The sequence below is a fragment of the Amblyomma mixtum genome, chromosome 3 (genome assembly GCF_055824585.1).
Source record: "Amblyomma mixtum isolate Tamu chromosome 3, ASM5582458v1, whole genome shotgun sequence".
Lineage (NCBI taxonomy): Eukaryota > Metazoa > Arthropoda > Arachnida > Ixodida > Ixodidae > Amblyomma > Amblyomma mixtum.
Window position 1 is genome coordinate 115,393,476 of NC_143014.1, and position 21,138 is coordinate 115,414,613.

The 21,138-nt window shown below is 42.2% G+C and overlaps 3 protein-coding genes across 7 annotated transcripts in view; 2 read left to right on the top strand and 1 right to left on the bottom strand.

Moving 5' to 3' along the window:
• LOC149351479 (magnesium-dependent phosphatase 1-like) lies at positions 1 to 17,609 on the top strand. 5 transcript variants are annotated; one of them, XR_016290601.1, is made up of 7 exons: positions 50 to 240; positions 2,784 to 2,844; positions 5,611 to 5,718; positions 7,366 to 7,473; positions 10,452 to 10,537; positions 11,968 to 12,030; positions 17,389 to 17,609. XR_016290601.1 is itself a non-coding variant. In XM_089580832.1 (6 exons), the coding sequence occupies exons 1-6, from the start codon at positions 192 to 194 to the stop codon at positions 14,042 to 14,044; spliced, it is 543 nt and encodes a 180-aa protein (XP_089436958.1). In that variant the 5' UTR covers positions 36 to 191; the 3' UTR covers positions 14,045 to 14,072. The 5 variants fall into 5 exon arrangements, 3 of the variants coding, with proteins under 3 accessions (XP_089436960.1, XP_089436958.1, XP_089436959.1); XR_016290602.1 differs by lacking the exon at positions 11,968 to 12,030 and adding an exon at positions 14,085 to 14,156 and having other exon boundaries at positions 51 to 240; XM_089580832.1 differs by lacking the exons at positions 11,968 to 12,030; positions 17,389 to 17,609 and adding an exon at positions 13,914 to 14,072 and having other exon boundaries at positions 36 to 240.
• Positions 9,790 to 21,138, bottom strand: part of LOC149351480 (uncharacterized) — a 12,319-nt gene continuing 970 nt past the window's right edge. The window contains exon 2 of the mRNA XM_089580846.1: positions 9,790 to 20,997. Coding sequence (XP_089436972.1) covers positions 20,764 to 20,997 — 234 coding nt within the window. The 3' untranslated portion in view covers positions 9,790 to 20,763. The remainder of the gene's footprint in view (positions 20,998 to 21,138) is intronic.
• LOC149351481 (uncharacterized protein KIAA1143 homolog) overlaps positions 19,563 to 21,138 on the top strand; it is a 19,631-nt gene continuing 18,055 nt past the window's right edge. The window contains exon 1 of the mRNA XM_089580842.1: positions 19,563 to 19,804. Within this exon, the coding sequence (XP_089436968.1) occupies positions 19,795 to 19,804 (10 nt within the window). The 5' untranslated portion in view covers positions 19,563 to 19,794. The remainder of the gene's footprint in view (positions 19,805 to 21,138) is intronic.

The following is a 21,138-nucleotide window of genomic DNA, read 5'->3' on the forward strand; positions in this document are numbered from 1 at the left end:
TTTTTTCCGGGGACTTTTCTTCCTACACCCGCCATACATACCCTACAGGCAACTTTGTACAACCCGCCAATCGACAACGTACCGTGGGACCTTGCCGTGGGTGCTGTAGGCCCATAGGCCCGTAGGGCTGCTCTAGCGGCGCAGAGGCGAGGCTGGCGAGGCGACCCGGTGCCAGCGCTAGTATCGATACCATGTGCCGTACTGACGCTAAGCGTCCGAAACTTATTGTGTTTGATCTTGGTAAGTGCAGGCCACTGCTCGTCTTGTGCATTCTCTGCTGCGTCGGTGAAGTTTGGAATCCTAGCAGGCTTGTCATAACACGGTTCGATCACTGCGCGATTCGGCCCGGCTCTACGTTCTGACGTATTTTACCTGGCGCTTTTGACTGTGTTAACTTTGCTTTTGTGTTTTCTGATCGTAGAGAGAGCAGCCTAAAAATACAGTGAGCAAAGTAAAAAAAAAAAAAATTGCGTTCATTCTGTTATCGCGGCGGGGGTTGGGGTGAGTCCGTCCGCGTCGCATCCACTTCTCTCATTGCCTGCCGATATGAAAACCGTGTGAACCTGGGGAGAGGTACTTTCGGCTGCCAATCCTCCTTCTCATCTGACAACGGCAAGTGTATAATATGCTTTGCGATTTCTTCGATGCATACGACAGAGAAAACGCACTGCGCTGTGACTCAAGACTGGCTAAAGTTTAGAGCAGGGTAGATCAGGGAGAAAACCGTTTGTGTGTCATATGCTGCCCTGTAAACAGTGGTTATCAGTGTTTATGCTTGCATTTGTTTTCTGTTAGTCATGAAGTAAAAGTCATTTTCGTAGCTACTGAATAAACATAGTCTTCTATGTATCGTATGTAGGAACTGTAGTGAAAATTCAAAAAAGAATGCTGTAGTGCATGGCTCATTGCTGACTTCTACATAATGCAACGTTATGTATACAAGTACTTACATAAGCAGAGCAGTACAAAATGTCAGAAAGGAGTGCTCATTCCTTTTGCTGCAAAGATGTTGGGCCTTTCTTGGCCAAAAGGAGGTCTAATTTCACGGTGCTAAGGGCCACAAATTACTGCACTACAGCAGTCAGTTTGGAATGGAAAAGTTATAGGCTCATTGCTCTTTCTGAGTTGGACAATCTACTGAAGCTGGGTGCTCTTATTACCAGTGCCTCTAAGTAAAGTGCAGAGCATTGGAAGGGTTGCCGTACATGCCAGACTGGAGTGTTGAATGAAGCTTGTTCCTTTCAGCTTTGTCGTAAATTAACAAGTGGTAGTGGTTCCAAGAAACAAAAAGATGTTTGATGAATTTACTGGCTAATTGTTTAGGCTCTCATGATTAAAGCAGTGACTTGGGATTTTTACAGTAATTGTTGTCAAACATTTAGGATTTGTAGCATATAGAGAAGTTTCCTCACCTTCTTTTGTTCCAGAATGCAGTATGAAACTTTTATGTTAGCTAGTTCATAGTGAATACTGACACAGGGCCTGAAGAGATGAATGCAAAGGACAGTATGACACACTGCAGTTTGTGGAGATTTTCTTCGCATAAAAGGTTTAGCAAGCTTCAGTAAAGAAAAGTCAATACCAAAGGTGTCTTCATCGGTGCATTTTCTGCAAGTATGTCACGTTGCAAAATTTTGACTGCTGCCACTGTGCGTCGGGAATTTCACCAGGTGCGTTTAACTGTCGTGAAATACATCATTAAATGATCATTTTTAATGCACGACCCATGGCCATTGAGCTCCTGTATACATCGCATGTATGCCAATTGATGATAATCATTGCTGTAGCTATGTATGCCAGGACAGTAAGTCACAGGGGGCATAGTGGGACTCAGGCCCCCCTCTCGGCCTATAACCAGCATACACAAACTGCCAGCATTCCACTTGCAGCAGGCTTTCTGTTTGCAGGGTGGCCCCAGCTGATTGTTGTGTGTTTTGAGAAGATTGCATTGTGTGCATATAGTGTTCCATTTTATTCAATACAGATCTTTTATAAAAGTGCAAATAATGGCTATAGAACACTGCTTGTCAGTTTGGGTTATCTGGCCAGGTGGAGCATCATGCGAGTGTATTTGTGAATATTCATTGGTTAATTATTTAGCATGTTTTATGAAATTTCTAGCTAAATGATTCTAATTTGTCTGTATTGAATAAAATGAAACCATATAAAAATAGAAACCACATGCATAAGAGAGGGTCCTTCCTTTCACTGAAGTGGACATCCTGTCTTGAAGTATGCCAGTAATATCGTGTTCTCTTAACTACTGTAACTGATGAGGGGCACAAATCTGTAAATATACAAATATAAGTTACAAAAACAACAGGTCCAGGCCTGCTGGAAGGCCAGCCTAGCCTGGACTTCTGGGTAAGCCCATGCAGTGTGCTACTCTACAGCCACCGACATTGTGAATAAAGGTTGTAGATTTCTAGACCACAAACAATTTCGACAGCAAGCAAGTGCATAATGACTTGATTCTACCAAAGTGTATGTGAATGTGGTACCGGGCAGAGAGAGAGAGAGAAATAACATTTATTGACACCCGTCAAAAGGTTGACCCAGATCCGAGTCGCAAGATTTTTTTTCTTAGGTTGTTTCTATTTTTACATTGCGTGATATTTTGGTACATTGTACACATAAGGATTCATTCTCTAGTATGAAATCCAGTGAAGGGATCACTCGCAAAAACCAGTGCGTGCAGAATTTGGCTGATAGATTTAAAATAGTAGATGCTGATAAAATGTTGATGCCAGTGTGTGTGTTAAAATTTATTTTTATCCCTAAAGACTACACCTTGTGGCCTTTCTACGTGGATACACATGTGTCGCCTCCGTTTAAGAAAGAGAGGTAAGTAGTTGCATGTTACATTGCTGCTTTCACTTAGAGAAATGAAATGAAACTGCACTTGAGGAACAGCCAAAAAGGGAACAGGCCTGGCACAGACTCTAAAGAAATTTATTTTGGAAAAATACGCATTGGGTTTTGTGGATTGTCGACAGTGTATTTTATGTTTTGTCCTGAAGTTAGCTGTGAGTCTGTGTCTGTCCTTTTCCTATTCTTGTGTGTGCATCCCTTTTACACTCTTTGTTTCTCAGATATACAATACAAACATTCATCGTATCAGCTTGGCTCCTGCAGATGTTTTCACATATTCCTATTTCATGTCAAATGAATCTTCAGCACCCAACAATTTCATGGCATGCTCTATTTTTTGACAATCTGCTATGTTGCTAAGCACTTAAAAATAGTAGCTGTACCAAGGCAATCTAAAGTCAACAGAAGTGTCTACTGCAGATCAACACTAAAGTTAAACAGGTGAGTTGGGGATACATTTTAAGACCAACAGTGTGAAACCCGTGGACGAAAAAGGGGTGCTGTTGCCCTTAAAGTCTACTGCAGGTCTTCATGTTGCCCTAAAAGCGCTAGAATATAAAAGTCGGTCATAAAATTAACTTTCTGTATGGAAACACAGCACTGTGCTGCATTTTTTTTTCATCCTATACTGCAGTGTAGTTCCATTCGACCTCTCCACCTTTCCCTCATTAAAATTCCTTTCTCTCTCTCCATAGTCATTTTTTGTGAACCAGCATGAATGCATAGTCTTGGCAATGTGTTTAGCTTGCAAGAGTACAGTTGGAACAGAACTTTGAAGGAGTATAGACACATAATTTTGGTGGCATGTTTTCTTCTTTGCAGTGATGTGCAAGACATTGCTATACATGGATCACCATGTGGTATTTGCCTATGACCACTTAGTAATTTATTGAATTTTTTTCTCGTGCTGTTTCGGTTTCAACTGCTCTGTGACGTCAAAGATCACATGAGGCATGAAAAAACTGCAATATAATCACTGCTTCTTCATTCGTTGTCATTCCAGCTATTGAGGTAGGCTGGCTTTAGCGTTGTAGTGAATTAAAACAACAAAGCAGCAATTATATTGCAGTTTTTGCATGCTTCGCGTGGCCTATATGCAACTTTGACATCACAGTCATGGTTCAGCTATTGAAGTCAAAACCGAAACAGCATGAGAGAGAAATTAGATTACAAATTATTTTATTTAGCGGCTGTAGGCAAATAGCACGTGGTAATCCACGTACACCAATCCCTTATGCATCATTATAAAGAAAAAAACACACCCAAAAATCAGGTGTATATACTCCTCTAAGAGAGTACAATGGCATGCCTGATTGCACTGACATTCAACTTTGCAGAGGTTAGGATGTGTGGCGCTTTCAGGTGAAGCTGTAGTTCAAATAAAGTCTGATACAAGTGCATTGTGCTACCTAATTTTAATTTTCATATGTCAAGGTGATTTAGTTATAGCAGTGCATCTTATTGACGTTACATTCCCTTTGTAACTTGTAGTTTTTGCCACAACACGCCCCCAAGCTCAAATGGATACAGTGGCATACCTCTGGCAATCTAGCTTTGAAACCTGAAGTACTGCAAGGCTGCTGACCCGAAAGACACGGGTTCGATCCTGGCCACAGCGGTCGAAGTGGCCCGTGTACTATGCGATGTCAGTGCACATTAAAAAACCCCAGGTGGTCGAAGTTTCCGGAACCCTTCACTACGGCATCCCTCATAGCGCGAGTCGCTTTGGGATGTTAAACCCCAGTGAACCATAAAGTACTGGAAACACCCATTACAGTGAAGTTGCTTCATTTGAGATATGTTGTTGTCTCGGCACAAATTCATGATGGGAGGCTTCACTTCGTGCAGAGAAGGGCAGACTGATAGTGTGTTTTTTTTTCTTTTTTTTTTTTTTTTTACTGGGGTGAAGTGTCAGCTTCTTCATCATATTCTGCTTTAGGGAATTTTTCTTTTTATTTGTGGTGTTCATCAATGGGAAATTAGTAGCATGATCATATTATGCGTGAAGGGTAATTTATTAGAAAGAATAGGAAAAAAACAACAACATGACTACAGTAGGACCTGAACCCACAACCATCATTTGTCGCATATGGTGCTCTACCATCTGAGCCATGACAGCAGCAGTTCAACCTTCTACTTTCAGAGGTATTTATTTTGCGTATAGTGTAAACCCGAGAACATTCACCAGCACCACCCTTGTCCATAACGGTGGACATAGAACGTCCTGTATTACTGCAAGTGCCACTTGAAATGTGATCAAGCAGTGAGGGCGGCAGCTTTGCAAGTACGCTCTTGTGCTACCTATGGCATCAAGTTTGCCAGAACCAAGACTCTCATTAAGCTTTTGAAGAGACATGGGCAGGAACTTATGGCATACATGTGAAAGAAGTCAGCAGTCATTGAAACTATTGAAAGCATAGAGAATTTTTTTTCCCTGAAAATTTGCACGCCTAGTGTTAAAATAGCATATAACACACTGTGCATCTTATCCCAAGTTGCCATCCTGGAACAGTTGAAGTGCTCAGAATGGAGGATATCTTGCATTCTTTCCTTTCTTTTTTTGTAGAGGGTCTGCTGCTCACTCAGCAATGTGCTGTGATTTGTTAAATTGTCATGTATTTATTCACCAGGAAACTCATGCATATGACCAAGGCACAGTGTCATGACATTGTGCATGTCTTGTTTGCATTGCATGCTGTGCATTTGGAGTTCCAGCCTCTAACTTAATGTTCTCTGCAGAGGTAAAATTGTTGACCGGCATGGGCGAAAGGTTGATGTGTATCCAGATGTACCAGCAATGCTGCAAAACCTCAAATCTCAAAATTATCAAATGGGAGTAGCGTCGAGGTAAGCAGCACATGAGATTTCTTATATGATTGTATTCGCCAACTAGTTTAGGATTATTAATGCGGTAGCATTTAAGTTGTCATCTTCCAAAAATGACACGGCTTCTCCGTAATGAAATTCTCTTATTGGTCAATTGGGAGAAACCCAAAGGAATCAATCAAAGAGCACCATCAAATTTGAAATTCTGGAGGACTCCCCAAAATTTAGCAGTTGGCCCATCAGAAAATTTGCCAGTTGGCCCAGCCACAAAATTTACCATTTAGCCTAGCCCCAAAATTTGGTAGTTGGCCCACCCCGAGAATTTGGTAGTTCACCCACCCCCAAAATTTAGCAGTTGGCCCACCCCTCAAAGTTTGGCGGTAGGCCCACCTGACATGGGTTAAGTTGGCATAGTGGGTGGATTTGCAGTTTTGGCAGGAAAAGGTGGTTTGATGTGAAAATGGTGGGAAAATCTCACGTCTCTTCGATTTGGTTGCACTGGCTGCACTAGTTCTGTGAAGTTCTTGCGGCGGTGCCACGAACGTGCAGCATCAGTTCCAAGTGCAGCTTCGCACTAGCTGCTAGCTTTGGTGTCTTCTAGTCTTGATGTCGCCACCAGATTACAACCAGCTGCGTGCTGTCGACATGAACAACTGCCAAAATCTCAAACAACTTGAAGAATTTTCATGCAGCAAATCGCAATGATGGTTGCCATAAGCCAGCCCCAGAAAATTGTTGTTTTACATGTAGAGAAAGAGCTGTTACATGTATACGCACAGATGATTTATGAATATGCGCTGAAATGCTGCTCATGGGGCTCGACTTGATCGCTTAGGTTTACAGTTCTGATGCCACGAAGTTACCCACCTCCTCCTTTCAAGAATGAATAGTCATCATTTCTTTTAAACTAGCTTAATATGTAGTGGCTGGCTTGTTGGTTACACATATTGACGACTACAGCGTGGTCGGAACATGGACAAGATAGATTGACACAAACACAGCGCCTGTGTTTGTGTCAGTCTTGTCCATGTTCTGACCGTGCTGTATTCGTCAACTTTTAAACTATGGTCAAATCTTCTCCGACCTACTCATGGGGCCCGCCGTACTGCTGCACTACCGCTGCGCTTTCATTTCCGACAGTGCAAGCCAGTCAAGAACTCGTGCTGCACTGGGCTGGCGCTCTTGAAAAACAAAGATGGGAGTGCAGCAGGTACACGCTGCACTGGCCAAACGAATGCGAAAGTGCTGCACTCCTTGAACTGGTGCAGTAGGTGCAGTAAGTGCAGCCAAATCGAAGAGACCTCTGCTTTCAAGCAGTTCTTGGAGAAAAACGATGGTATATGTGCGGCAGTGGGCCACCAAGCGTCCATCTTCCGGGGGCTCACAGATAGAAAGGTTGCATGTCGGTGTCTCTGTGAAGTGGTTTGTATTTGTGTCTACATAAAGCGGACATGGTGAAGGTTACAATAGTTAATCGTAGGAACGACTTCAGAATTTCAACATAGACGACAAAACTGACAACGTAAACGTTATCGTACTTCTTTCATTAAGGTGTCGTTGAGATGGTCCCTAACTTTTGGTACCATCTTTAGTAGCTAACCTGAAAATGCATCTACAAAGGCCACTGTATTTAGTGGCAAGGCTCACGAAACTGTCTTCTTTTCATAGGACTGATGATCCAGACGCAGCAAGGCAGCTTCTGACCATACTAGACTGGAACAAGTACTTTCCTTATCAGGAAATTTACCCTGGCCGCAAAGTAACCCACTTCAACAAGTATTGCAACTTTCTATCTTACTTTTTATTTTTTGAGTTGTGAATTTTGTAGCTGAACTAGGAAGTAGGTGTTGGTCATAATATGTAAAAAACAATTTTCAGCTTTGTGCAACTGTGAAAGAGCAGAAGCCACTGGTTAATTCTTATTTCACTGTGGTAGTACTGACAGTGCTAGTGGCTCAAGGGCTGTAAAGAAACTTTCAGTGCCATTTTATATTTAAAACATTTATATAGTCATCGGATAAAAAAAGAATTTGCAAAATACGTGTGAAATGCCATGAACCTGGACTAGAGATCCTAAACCTCACTTCTCAGAAGCTTACAGCTGATGCATGAAGTCATCTTTAGTCTCTTAACTGAAAAAGAAACTATAAAAGTACACTGAATTCTATTTTATAAACTTGGTTTTAACCAAAAAAGGTCAGTATCCGTAGCATGCACAGCACATCTAGCTGGCTATTGAATAGGAGGTACACTCAGTCAAAGGATAAAACTAACAAAACACAAGTCAAGGACTTGGCTGGACAATCGTACCGTTGGATTTAGTATCGAAGTTGTGCTTTTTGAGGTATTGCTCTGATATCTTACCCGGCTCTGCAGACCAAGGGCCTCTACATCCTTGCCAAACGTCTGCTAGCATAGTGCTGTCCACTGTTGTCACCCGCCTGAGGCAGTTCAGTTAGTTGGTTGAGTAGGTCTCGCCGCTGCATATAAGGACACTGACGTGAAACCATGCATAAATGTCACGAAATATTGTGTCCTGTCCTGGCTACCATGAAGATTAAGCAGCAGTTCTATCTCTCTATCTGTGCTCTCAAAAGTTTTACAGCATCTCCTGAAAACGCTATTAGTTAGGTTCCTTGAAGAAAATAAAGTCTTCGCTATAGAGCAGTATGGTTTTCGTGCAAAAAAAATTCACTGAAATGGCATTACCAAATGTTAAAGAAAAACTGCAGAATAATTTTGAGCATAAACTTTTTACTATCGGATTGTTTTTAGATTTCAGGAAGGCCTTCGATTCAATTAAGCATCATATTCTGTTCCAGAAACTCCTGTTTTATGGCATTCGAGGCGTAGCGCTCCAGCTGATCCGCAGCTATTTATCCTGAAGATTCCAGTACACATGCCTCACTGGTTTTCGTTCTCATCTTAAATAGATAACATATGGCATTCAACAGGGCTCCGTCTTGGGGCTGTTGCTTTTTATTATCTATATTAATGACACTGTACATATTCTACTCACCCCAGACATTATTATCAGTGCTGACGACACCACTTTGTTTTTCTCGGGCAATAATTTGGACGCTCTTGCATGCTGGGCTAATACGTGGTGGAACGCATTATTGTCTTAGTTGAGTGCAAATCGACTACAGCTAAATGTTAGTAAAATGAAGTAAGTCATTTTTAAGCCTAGAAATAAACCTGATGTGTCATTAATCAATATTAAATTTAATGGCACTGTAATAGACAGGGTGTGCTCATTTAAGTTGTTGGGTGTTCACTTCAAGAAGCACTTGAGCTGGACGCCTCACATAAACAGGATACATGTGAGTGCATCTCGATCTGTTGGCATGCTGCACAAAATTAGGCACTTAATCCCTGTTTGGTTAAAGCAACAGTTGTGCTTTGCCCTTATCCAGTCTCAACTTAACTACTGCTTATTAGTCTGGGGCTCTACCACTAAGACTTAACATTGACACACTGGTTATTCTCCAGAAACGAGCCATGCGCCGCATTGAAAACCTTGAGTGGCTGGATCACAAGGCCCGGGTGTTTGAAGGGCACAACATGCTTAAAGTTAACCAGTTATATGAGCTGAATCTTCTTATCACACATATTAGAAATCAAACGATACGAGATTCATCTAGAATATCCAACTTTCGCTTGCCCATTGATACGCTGTACAACATGAGACAAAGCTTCTTCAAACTTCCCACTGTGAGAACAAGTTATGGTACCCAAACAATGATGTACTTAATCCCTAACTTTCTGAACACCCACCCACCTTTCCTAGATATCATACAGCAATTAAGATCGCCCGGGAGATGCCAGTAATTTTTCCATCGCCAGCTAAATTCTGTTTTTCATTAGAGGGTTTCTTTCTATCTCTGGAAGCTTTAAAAAGCCTTAAAAAATTACATGCTGTCTTGTTCATGTTCAATGTTATGAGTATTTTCTGTCTTCTTCCATACATGCCCAAAATGTATACATGTTCAGAACTGGCGAACTTGCGTTGGTGTTTTTTAAAACTTTTTATTTACATTACCATTTGTATACCGCCCCGCCGCGGTGGCTCAGTGGTTATGGCACTCGGCTGCTGACCCGAAAGACGGGGGTTCAATCCCGGCCGAGGCGGCTGAATTTCGATGGAGGCGAAATTCTAGAGACCCGTGTACTGTGCGATGCCAGTGCACGTTAAAGAACCCCAGGTGGTCGAAATTTCCGGAGCCCTTCACTACGGCGTCTCTCATAGCCTGAATTGCTTTGGGACGTTAAACACCCAGAACCAACCAACCAACCATTTGTATACCGGTTTAATCCATCACTTGCAGTTGCTGACCAGTGTATGGGTGACAGGGCCCTAGTCAGACACAGAGCATCTGCCTGTAACCCTGTTATCCAAGACCAATTATGTCTGAATGTTCCACAGAAATCAAATGTTCCGGTCAGATCCCCAGGTGGTCGAAATTATTCGGAACCCTCCTCTACGGCATCCCTCATAGCCTCAGTTGCATTGGGGCATTAAACCCCATAAAACAAAACCAGATGACCAGTATTAATATGGAGCGCTCCTCTGTGGCATGCCTCACAGCCCAGGTGTAGCTGTGGCATGGAAAAATACATTAATTTTTTAATCATTCACATCTGTCATTACACAAAGACACAACATTTGGCTTAGTTATATTTTTAAATTACTGTTGGTTATTGTGAAATAATTGCCTAGTTATCTCTAATGTTATGCATTGTTTATACTGCAGGTTTGCACAGCGAACAGGTTTTTCTTACAAGCAAATGCTGTTTTTTGATGACGAGATGCGAAATATCACCGACGTGTCTAAGCTTGGTATGTGCATTTTTGTCCATTATTTACTTGCATGTGGCAGTGAAATTTTTGCACAAGTCTGCTTATGATTCAGACAAGTAAAATCACACTAAGCATGGTAGCGGTACTCACCTATGGTGCAGAAACATGGAGGCTAACGAAAAGGGTTCAGCTTAAGTTAAGGATAACACAGTGAGATATGAAAAGAAAAATGGTAAGTGCAATGTTAAGAGACCGGAAGCGGGCAGAGTGGGTGTGGGAACAAACACGGGTTAATGATGTCATAGTCGGAATCAAGAGGAAGAAATGTGCTTGGGCAAGGCATGTAATGCGAAGGCAAGATAACCGCTGGTCCTTAGGGGTAACGGAGTGGATTCCAAGAGAAGGGGAGCAGAAAGTTAGGTGGGCAGATGAGATTAAGAAGTTTGCGGGGATACGGTGGCCGCAGCTTGCAAAGGACAGGGTTTATTGGAGAGACATTGGAGAGGCCTTTGCCCTGCAGTGGGCGTAGTCAGGCTGATGATGATGATAAAGCATGGTATGGACATCGGCACTCTCTGGTGCCCATTGCCATTTTTTGTGCGTGCCTTTTGTTGTAGCCTTAGCTCTGAATGAAGCCGCTCTTGTATCAAGCTGTTGCTTAGTGAGGAAGGCCCACTGCTTGCATGGTCTTTAACCCTTCAATGCCCAAGTCATGAAGGAATCGAAAAAAATCATTGCCTCCACATTCTCCATATTATGCTAACTAATGTACCCGCACTAAAAACCCGAAATCAAAAATTTTTAGCGCCACTGAAGTTTGAGAAATTGGCACGTCGCCAGTCAGCAACAGTTAACACTTGGTCCATTTTGTACAGTTAGTCAGAGTTATGTGAAAGACCAAATTGAAGGCCTCAAATCAACTCAATGGCCTAGAGGCAGTCAACAATTTTTTATTCATTCAACGTCTTCATATTTTACCAGCAGCATTTATCAGAAAATAAAAGACAAAGAATTGTTGTATGCTTGCTGGAAGTCGCGCGTTCGCGCCCCTTTTTCTTCACAAAGCATGCTCAAAGTGACATCAAACATTTTGAATGGAAATCAGCAGCTGTTGAGGTTATGTTGACATCAAAATTTATATCTAAGCTCCATGCAGTAATGAGTACATGGTGTGCAAAAGTTATATCATGAATTCACACCACCGGGCAGTAAAGGTCTAACATCCAGGCAGGCACTGTTTGTTATATGAAACTAAAAGCACTGTAAACTGGGCCCTTCTTCTATATGGCATTACATATGCATGGTGGAAGTAAGGCCGAGGGATATAGAAGTGCTTGAGAAAATCTGATCAACGTTTTGGTGGGAGACCCTATCCTTGCAAATGCAGGGCTGTTATTCTTGGCACATTAGTCTTGTGTGGTTAATGTCATGACACTGTGGTTGCTGCTTCTGCTGTTCTGGTCTTCAAGGGAGGGGCTAAAGCAAGAAAGCAGACTAGTACCATATAGTTCCTGGAGCTGTATCAACAATGAGTGAGTAGCTTGTTTAAAATTGTGGGTGCTAGTAGACCGTGGGGAAGATGAAAAAGTGATGAAAAAGAAAAAAAACACCAAAAAAGAAGAATAGCCAAAGGATGAGCTGAACAAACAAAAAATGTAATTTGTTGGGAGAAGCCTGAAAGATGTGGCAATGTTACACGTGTCCCCAAAAGAGTGGTGTTATGAGCGGAAAGGAAGAGTGTGTGTTGACAGACTGTGGTACCATTGAGGGGAGAAAAAGCATGGTAATGAGAGCTAAAATGAGGGAACTGTGGGGGCTGTGCAAGACACAAGAAAAAGAGGCATGGAAATGGGCAGCTATACTGTGGAACTGAAAGGAGACTGACCAGTAGAGAGGTGTATGGTGTCATTGAGTATTCAAATGGGTTATGCGCAGAAGTTTAGAGAAACGAGGAGCTGAAAGGAGGAAGAGAGACAAAACAGGAGTGAAGTGGAATCCCCATTACCTTGCACATTCCTGCCCCTATTTGTATGTTAATTTTCAAAAGGTCTGCAAAAGTGTGGGTGGGCACTAGCATGAAATAGTGTGTAGATTGACCTTGGTAGTTTGTTATCTCCACTCAGAAATCATGTCAAGAGGCTAGAATTAAAGTTGCATGAGGAATGGAAGTCAGGCAATGATGAGGGAAGAAAGATCAGGTAAGCCAGAAGAAAACGGCAGCGAGAAAGAGCACGAGCGTTTGGGAGGTTACTGCTATGATGGAGCTGATATTGAACCACAGCAGTGACAAGTGCAGAAACTGATAAGACAAGTAAATGATCGAAAAGCCCCATTAATATACATGATAGAAATGGGAGTGAGACGGACCTTTCTGCATGTGTGCTTTGCGAGGAAATTTTGAGAGGGCAAGGAAATTGAATACGTAACTGATTTTCATGTCTCTGGGTTATCATGTGAAATCTTGATATACATGCAGGGTTGTATAACCATATCTTATTCACAAGCTCATAATGCTGTGCTTATGACAGGGTTATTTTGTGCCACTCTTTGGTAGCATATGAGGGATGTTCATTAGGCTTTGCCTCCTAGATGTAACTTTTATGCGTAGCATATTGCAATCACTCAGTTCAGCCCTTGGGCGCGGCTGGGCAGCCACCAAACCACGTGATGTGACGTCACGTGGTTTGGTGGCGCCACGTCACGTGGTGACGTGACGTCACCAAACCACATGAAAAAAAAAGAAAAAGAGAGAAAAAAAAGCGAAAAAAAGGGGGGAAAAACAAAAAAGGACGGCTGAGCATGGTGGCGGTTGCCACCGCCCCGTTTCAAAGGGGGCGCTCCTATCCATCCATCCATACGTCACGGAGGAAAAGCTGCTGAGAAAATCGAGTGCCGCCAAGCAATACCTCGCGCAAAAAGACCGCGCAATATGCAACGCATTCTTGGCTTAACCAAGCTAAGCCTGGGCATTTTTTTTGTTAAGCAGTTGAATTGAGCGATATCAGGTTCTAATTTTACAATGGCCTCTTTCTGAGGATTATGTCAGTTATCAATACATAGCCTCCATCAGCAGCGTTGCACCTTTGTTACTTTGTGCATTAGTCTCTGCATGCCATCACAAAAGAATGAGGACGGCTGTTGATGCCACCATTGGTGTACTGCATCGGTAACCACTTTGTCCTATATGAAGCGTGTACCCTTAAAAGGCATCTGCGCCACTTTTTGAATATTTCACAATATTCAGTGATTCAAATCTGTAGGCTGTAGGTAAAGTATGCTAAGTTTTTTTGTGCTAGCATTTAAAATGGTGGTGTCATTGGCAATTAAGTTTTAGGCTTTTCCTCACAGCACCAGAGGACTGCAGAGAAGCTCAGTGTGACGCCATGGACAGTAAGATTTCAAATTTCCTTTGCAGTCAACTGCACCCTGCCGTGCATCGTTGATGCTGCCAAACAACACTCAGTGGGCTTTGCCTTCGGTGACATTATTTTTTTTTCCCTCAAAGCAAGCATTTATGTGTTGAAAATATACCGGTATTGTAGATGACATCATCATGCGCCCCCACTTGGTGTTGTGCTCTGTGCAGGAGCCTGAAGGCTGTCGTGATTTTAATCAGCGATTACGTCACCAGCCCAAAAGGACTTTGCATGTTTTACCTGTAAGTTTCCCACATTCGACCCATTTAAGCTTGTCAAATTCTAAAACCTCTGCAGTTGCCCTGATTAAGAGGCAGAAGTCCAGTGGTGCGAAGTCCAGGCTTTACTGTACGTACAGCACAACAGCCACCCTGATTATTCTATGACAGTATGCAAAGACCAGCGCACTGTTGGTAGAAGTGCATCACTTGTGTTAGGAACTAATATCGAAAAGTGGTGCACTCCTCAGAAAGAGGACACTCCAAACTTTCATTTGAATGTGACATCATTCACTTCAGTCATATAATAAAAAGTTTGAAAATGTGGTGACACTGCACACTTTTTATTGCCACTGCTGTTGTTTATAGGATAGGCATGCAAATAAATGTTGGCTATATAAATGTATTGGAAGAAAATGAATGATTGCCATAAAATCCTGAGCAAGTGCCTATCTTCAGGCTTCCAGATACAGTAAACCCTTGTTGTAACATCATTGGGTAGGCAAGTAAGTTTCATTATGAGAGTTATTTTGACAAAAACAGAGGCACATCATTATATCTGTAATAATGTGGCACATGCATAACGGTAGTGATTGAAATGTATAAAATTGGCACTGAAGGGAATCGATCCTTGTTTTTGGCTATGTAAAAGCATTTTCATATAAGTGCAAGATAAAAAAATGCAAATAAAATACACTACTGGAGAGCACCAGTAGTAGCCCTTAAAGAGCAGCACACTAAAAGACCACTCGGCACTCTGGCCCTTGTGCCAAAAAAATTCATCAATCATTAAAAAAACCACTGAAGGCCACATTCTTCACCACTGTACTCCTCCGTGTCTTTTCTCATTCTCGTGTCTGATGCCAGGCCGTGGGTAACATGTGCATGGGCATATGCAGCGACATCCTCCTTACTGCAGACTGACTGCCAGCCTTGTTCACTTTCAGTCTGTTAGCCTCGCTTATATCTCCTCGCAATTGCTCCCCTCAGCCTGCATTACTTGCAAAGTTTGATGCAGCCACTGTAAAACCATGCTCACATTCAGTTTATGAGATCGCAATATAACATGCTTTCCACCCCCTTATGTGTGCTTGGTTATCACCATGTTATGAGGCAATACAGGCCAAAGGAGCTTGTGTAGTATAAGAGCGTGGCCTTCAGTATGTTGGCTGCCAGGTCAGAGTGACAAAAGATTAAGGTAATTTATGCTTGCCTGCTTGCATCCCTCATGTTTTTCTAGCTTGCCCTTCACACTAAATGGCATCTACCAGAAGTGTACATCAGAAAAATTTGATCTAAAATGCATGCATTCCGATCGGATCCATGACAAGCCCTGAATAAAGCAACTTCAGTGCATTATGGGAACCGGCAAGGTGGGGAAAATGGCCCTTGTGCTCCATTAAAGATTGGGACCGAAATTAAGATGACACTGCCAGAGAGCCAGTCATGTAGCCTGCTGTTCACCAATGAGTTTGTAAGGTCGTGTTTGAAACGCAGCACCCAAGGTGCAACTGCAACAATAGTTCATACAAATTGTTACACTCATAGCATCTTTTCTGATTAGTCTGAGAGTGGCTTTTTCAGCTTTTCTATTCATTCATGGGTTATGATTTTGAGGAGCTAGGATTACTGTTAAAAAGCATGCATAATTAGTCAAGTGGCACTAACAAGGAATGATGAAGGAATAAATTTTTTTCTCAGCTCGTCTGCTTTTAAGAAATTACTGGCAGACAAATGTTGCCGTCATGTACGCATGCTGCCCTAGTGCAAATGAAATATGTGTCTTGAGAGTATAAGATGTACAAAATTTGAACATTACAGCATTTAAAATGACATATATGGCCTTGAGTACTTATCAAAAAGGCAAAACATAAAACACTTTGAAAATGTGTTTCTTAATATTCTTCCGTCTCAGCAAATGTGTGCTGTTGTATTATTGGTCACATGCTTCCAAGTTCCTGTTCTTGGTGCTATGTACAGCTACAACAAAGTTATACCATTAATGACAGAACTTAGCTTTATTTCTTTTGTACGCATATATTTTGCAGACGCTTTACAGATAGCAAAAATAGCACTGGCGCCACCATTATCAGCATTTTCTAAACATGACCCCCTGTTTAGCAGGGGTGCCTGCCCTCCCATCAGTTTTTTGTATTTTTGCCTGCTCTCCCATCAGTTTTTTGTATTTTTAAGTACCGGAACATTCTTTGAAATGATGCATGGTCGGTGGATCTACTTGTATATGATGCCACACTCTGATGATGTATTTTGTCAGAACAGCAGCTTGGACGTGTTGGTTTTCCATCGTGAAGTTAACAGCGTAGAAAGTAGATGGGGACATGAGACAAAGACACAGCGAGCACTGATGATGTTGCATTATTTTGTGCTGACCATGAGTATGTGCATTATCACACGGGGTAAAACATTTTGAAAAAATTAGAAGCAGTAAATATAGGACAAAAAATAGGCTGGTGGGCGGTACAACTAAATTTCTGAATAAAAAGAAATGCTCTCTTCAGCATGATGTTCGTGTTCGAGAGCACAGTCAGCAACTTTCATCTTAAACCTGCACGTACAACTCATGTCAAGGCCTCTAATGCCAGCCAAAGGGAGCATAACTACAGTTCACTCTACCACAGCTCACACCATTCAGTGCAAAGCCTAACCGCAAAGAGCAGCTACGATCGCTTATAATGCTGTCCAAAGAGAGCACAACTAGAGGTCATTCTACTACAACCCACAATTTTCACTGTGAAGCTTAACCACAAGAAGTTGTTACAAATATAAATATGGCAGATCAAAGAGAGAAATTCTTAGCAACCAGGCATGGTTTCCATGGACCAGAGGCGTGGACCAAAGTCCTAGCACTGTTGAAGGACTCTGGCCAGACAGAGCTATGTGCGTCCATTCAAGGTTTGAAGCATGCCATTTAGTATGTATTTAAAATGCCTTTTCTTCAAGCTCTCATATTGTTGTGTGACAGCAGTATGAATTGGTAATGTGGCAAAATGTGAAAGGCTGTTTTGGATAGTTATTTTGCAAATAAAAAGTATGTCCACTTAGCAGAGAGTTAGTCAGCTTGATTGTCTTTCCACCATCATAATTATTACCATCATCATCCCCAGGCCGTAGGTACGTTCCCCATTCCATTGGCTGTGCTGTATTTTAAAGTGGGGTCTTGGGTAAATAACACAGCCAAGGTGTCGGTATGGTACAGCGCTGTAGCTCCTAATCTGCCATTTATCTTCCATTCTAGGTGTCACAAGTGTATATGTGAAGGATGGAATGTCTCAAGAAGTTATTGATGAAGGCCTGAGTAGGTTTGAAAATGAAACATGAATAGTAGCATTACCTCGCTTTGTTAGTGACTAGGACCCTTGGAGTACAGAGAAGCAAGAAAAAGAAGTGTTCAGTTTTGTTTACATTTTCTGCGAGTGTTCAGAATTATCGTAATAAAAATTTGTGTTGAGGAGCAAATAGTATGGTACTGTGGAAATTCTAAATGAATGAGTTTGTTCCACTGTGCTTGTATTTAGTGATAGTAGTGACTTAATGCATTATCAATCTCACACCTCTTACTACATGGAAACTGCAGCCGCTTTTGTCCATTCCGGAAAACATGTTACTTGCACAGCCACCATGCCTGGCATAAAGTCGGTTAAGTTGGGATGCGGGTCTTAAGATTAAAAAAATTGCGAGGAAGTCCATTCTTCAAAAAACAGTTTTTCCTACTAAATATATTTAAGACATATTATATCTCCGCAAAATATCCATGCTGAAAGCAATCACAGAGTACAGAAAAAAAAGGAATATTTTGAGAGTCACTCGGCTGAAAAACAAAGCGTAAGCTTTGAAATGACATTCCACTTCACATGATCGCAATTCCGAAACTGCTCCCAACCACCAGTATTTGAAAGCTTGTTTCATGCCCTTTCGTGTGACACATCATTGCATGTGAACAGTGCAGCCAACACTACAGCCGTTTTCCCGCAACCGAGTAAGTACACACAGACTTTGTCTATCTCCATTCGCGATTTTACAAATACAGTCTTTGCCTTACGGGCTTTTTTTCTTATTTGCCTTGGGCAATTAAAAGTTTGGTATCATAGTTGTGCGGTAATGCTATATTTATTGGCTTTTACTCTATGCATTAATTTGTTGCTTTCCTTAATTACCAGCCAAACAATTTGTATGTTCGCTTCATATATTTCTTTAGCAATGTATTTTCACTCAGGCAAGTGTGAAAACAGCATCACCGCCTCTAACAGATTGTTACAGCCTGTAATGAAGAGCACAATTAAAACCACAAAACTTGTCATATTTTAGTTAAGCTATTCAAAATCTGATTTCATATTTGAACTCTGCATAAGCACATTTTCATAGTAGTAATAATCAGGATTGTGCCAGAAATAAAAAAAGTAGCTTTATCCCCCTTAACGGAGCGCAATTTGTGTTGGCAGACAGGGGAGCTAATGTGCTGCATTGCATAAACTGGTGAAGCAAGAAATTCTACCATGCTTTCACATGACTAGAGTATATCAAGATGTATGCACAGATCATTCTCTATTGTAGTGTATTTATTGTTTTCCATTCTCTATTGTAGTGTATTTATTGTTTTCCATGCCTGCGACCTTTTTGTCACTCTCTAAGGTCACTGCCTTGTCTTTGTGACAGTCCTTGTGACTGTCCTTTTTGACACAAAACACCAACAGCTAATATTTTACTAGCATGTGGAAAGTTTTATACAAAGTTCCACAAACATTGAAGATTGTAACATCGAAATACCTGAATTTGTAAAATAAACACTTTAGGGATCCCGGATGGCACTCCTGTTTCGATGGTACACATGATGCTAGAAATTCAGAAAAAAAAAATTATTGCTGTAGGTGAAATCATCTGCATGAAATGGTGAAGGAGGTGCTAGCCAAGCTTACGGTTTTGACAGTTATTATTTACTGTGCTAACTAGCATAAAAAGACCACTCTATTTGTGACATGAAGGATGCTAAATTCATCTGAAGCAAAGAAATCATTGCTAGGTGTAGCACACCCTCAGCTGCGAGTTCAAATTTTTGCTGTTTCTTCTATAATTTTGCTAACTTGGTACAAAGGATGTTTCTTCGCTAATTTTGGAGGTCTTCAGCTCAGAAAAGAAATAAGCCACAACTATAACTACACTGCATTCTGTGCAAACTTGTTAAAGGGATGCTGAAAGGTTTCCCAAAAAAATTGAGTGAAGAGATGCACTTTACAGTTTTCCACCCTCGGAATTCGAATTTCTCATCGAAATTAGGCAAAGGAAAGCGGAAACCTATTTTATTTTGGCGAAAAGTGCAGCAGCAGCCTCGGGCCAGCTCGCGCGCCTCGTTGCCGCCTGTGATTGGTTGGGCGCCTCGTGACGTAAACACTTGCGTTGGCTTTGGCCCGGCTCGGTCGCCGCCGATGTAATACACGAAGCGCGGCGCGCGGTGGTTCGGGCTCTTGGTTTGATGCTTATATCACGATGGAACACATCGAAGATTACCAGGAGGATCTTGGCGTCATCCCCTACATGTACGAACCAATCGCAAAAAGCAAACCGCTCCAAGGAAGCAACGATGCTGGCGCAAGCGGTGCTTTTGGCTTGAACGAAAGCGAAGTGTCAGCATCTCCACGTGTTGGAGATGTCCTTTGGTAAGCATACTTTTCTAGCCAAACTTCATTCAGAGATACAATAAATTAATTTTGAAACGAGCAACTGTAATATAGCACTGCTCCACGAAATTTTCCTAATGCAATGCAAGCGGGATGCGATCGTCGGCATTGTTGTCTTGCCGCTTGTGGGTGCTGCCGCAAATCTGCTTGTAATGCACACAGACCACTGACATGCGCAAGAAGTTATCAGGCTCTTTTTGCACGCAAATTTTATCCTGGCATCGCTTCATGGTCGCTGCGTGCCGGCTCGGTTAATAACACACGCGTAAAACAAAAGTTCGCGGCGCTTTGATGCAGAACTTGTCGAGGTGACAAACGTGCGCCTTCCGTTCTGCGTGCCAAGATGGAATCTGGCAGTAAATTGCAATCCTTGTTTAGGCGAGTTGCTTCATACTGCAAGCCCTTGTAGGAATATATCCATCCGTTTGCGGCCGCCTTTATTGTGCTGTTCTCAGATCAAGCGACAAGTGATTTTTTTTCCACTAACTCGAAGGCCTCGTGCTGCAACCGAGCAGGCCGAATCGCAAGGCTGGCTGTAGCACACGTGGCGCACAATTATATAATATTATTATTAATGTATGAAGCCATGCTGCACTCGGCAAGTTTTTACGACTACATGTGTCATTATAAATGTATTCCTGGCAGAACACTTTACTGGTATTGGCTGCATTAGAACTTGAACAGACTTGTCAGCCTAGTCATCACTTTTAGAAAAGTTCGATGCAGGGTTTGGTTTGGTTTGGTTTGGTTTGGTTTGTGGGGTTTAACGTCCCAAAGCGACTAAGACTATGAGAGACGCCGTAGTGGAGGGCTCCGGAAATTTCGACCACCTGGGGTTCTTAACGTGCACTGACATCGCACAGTACACGGGCCTCTAGAATTTCTCCTCCAAAGAAATTCTAGCCGCCGCGGCCGGGATCGAACCCGCGTCTTTCGGGTCAGCAGCCGAGCACCATAACCGCTGAGCCACCGCGGCGGCTCGATGCAGGGTCCTCAGCAGCATCTGCCAGTGGCATTCGACTTGTTTCACAGTCCTGATTTGAATTGCTGTTTGGTGTGCATTCTTGACTGTCCGGTGTGCAGCCTCCAGGTGTGATGTCATTTTCCATGCACTCTTGATTTGCACTATCGTCTGGTGTGCAGTCTTGATCTTGCAGCAGTTCGGCAATAACCTGAAAGGCATAAGCCATATGATGTTATTGTTGCAAACAGAACGAAAGTGTGCTTCAGTATGAGTAAAATCTTCTGGTTTATTTCATAAACCATTTTGTTGATTGGCGAGCTCCGTGCAAAGTGTGATCATTTATTATATA

Excerpts from the sequence above, each read along its gene's own strand:
- LOC149351479 (XM_089580832.1), top strand. The coding sequence starts at position 192 with ATGTGCCGTACTGACGCTAAGCGTCCGAAACTTATTGTGTTTGATCTT. Across the intron at positions 2,845-5,610 it reads CCTCCGTTTAAGAAAGAGAG|AGGTAAAATTGTTGACCGGC; the intron begins GTAAGTAGTTGC and ends TGTTCTCTGCAG. Across the intron at positions 10,538-13,913 it reads CACCGACGTGTCTAAGCTTG|TCAACTGCACCCTGCCGTGC; the intron begins GTATGTGCATTT and ends TTTCCTTTGCAG.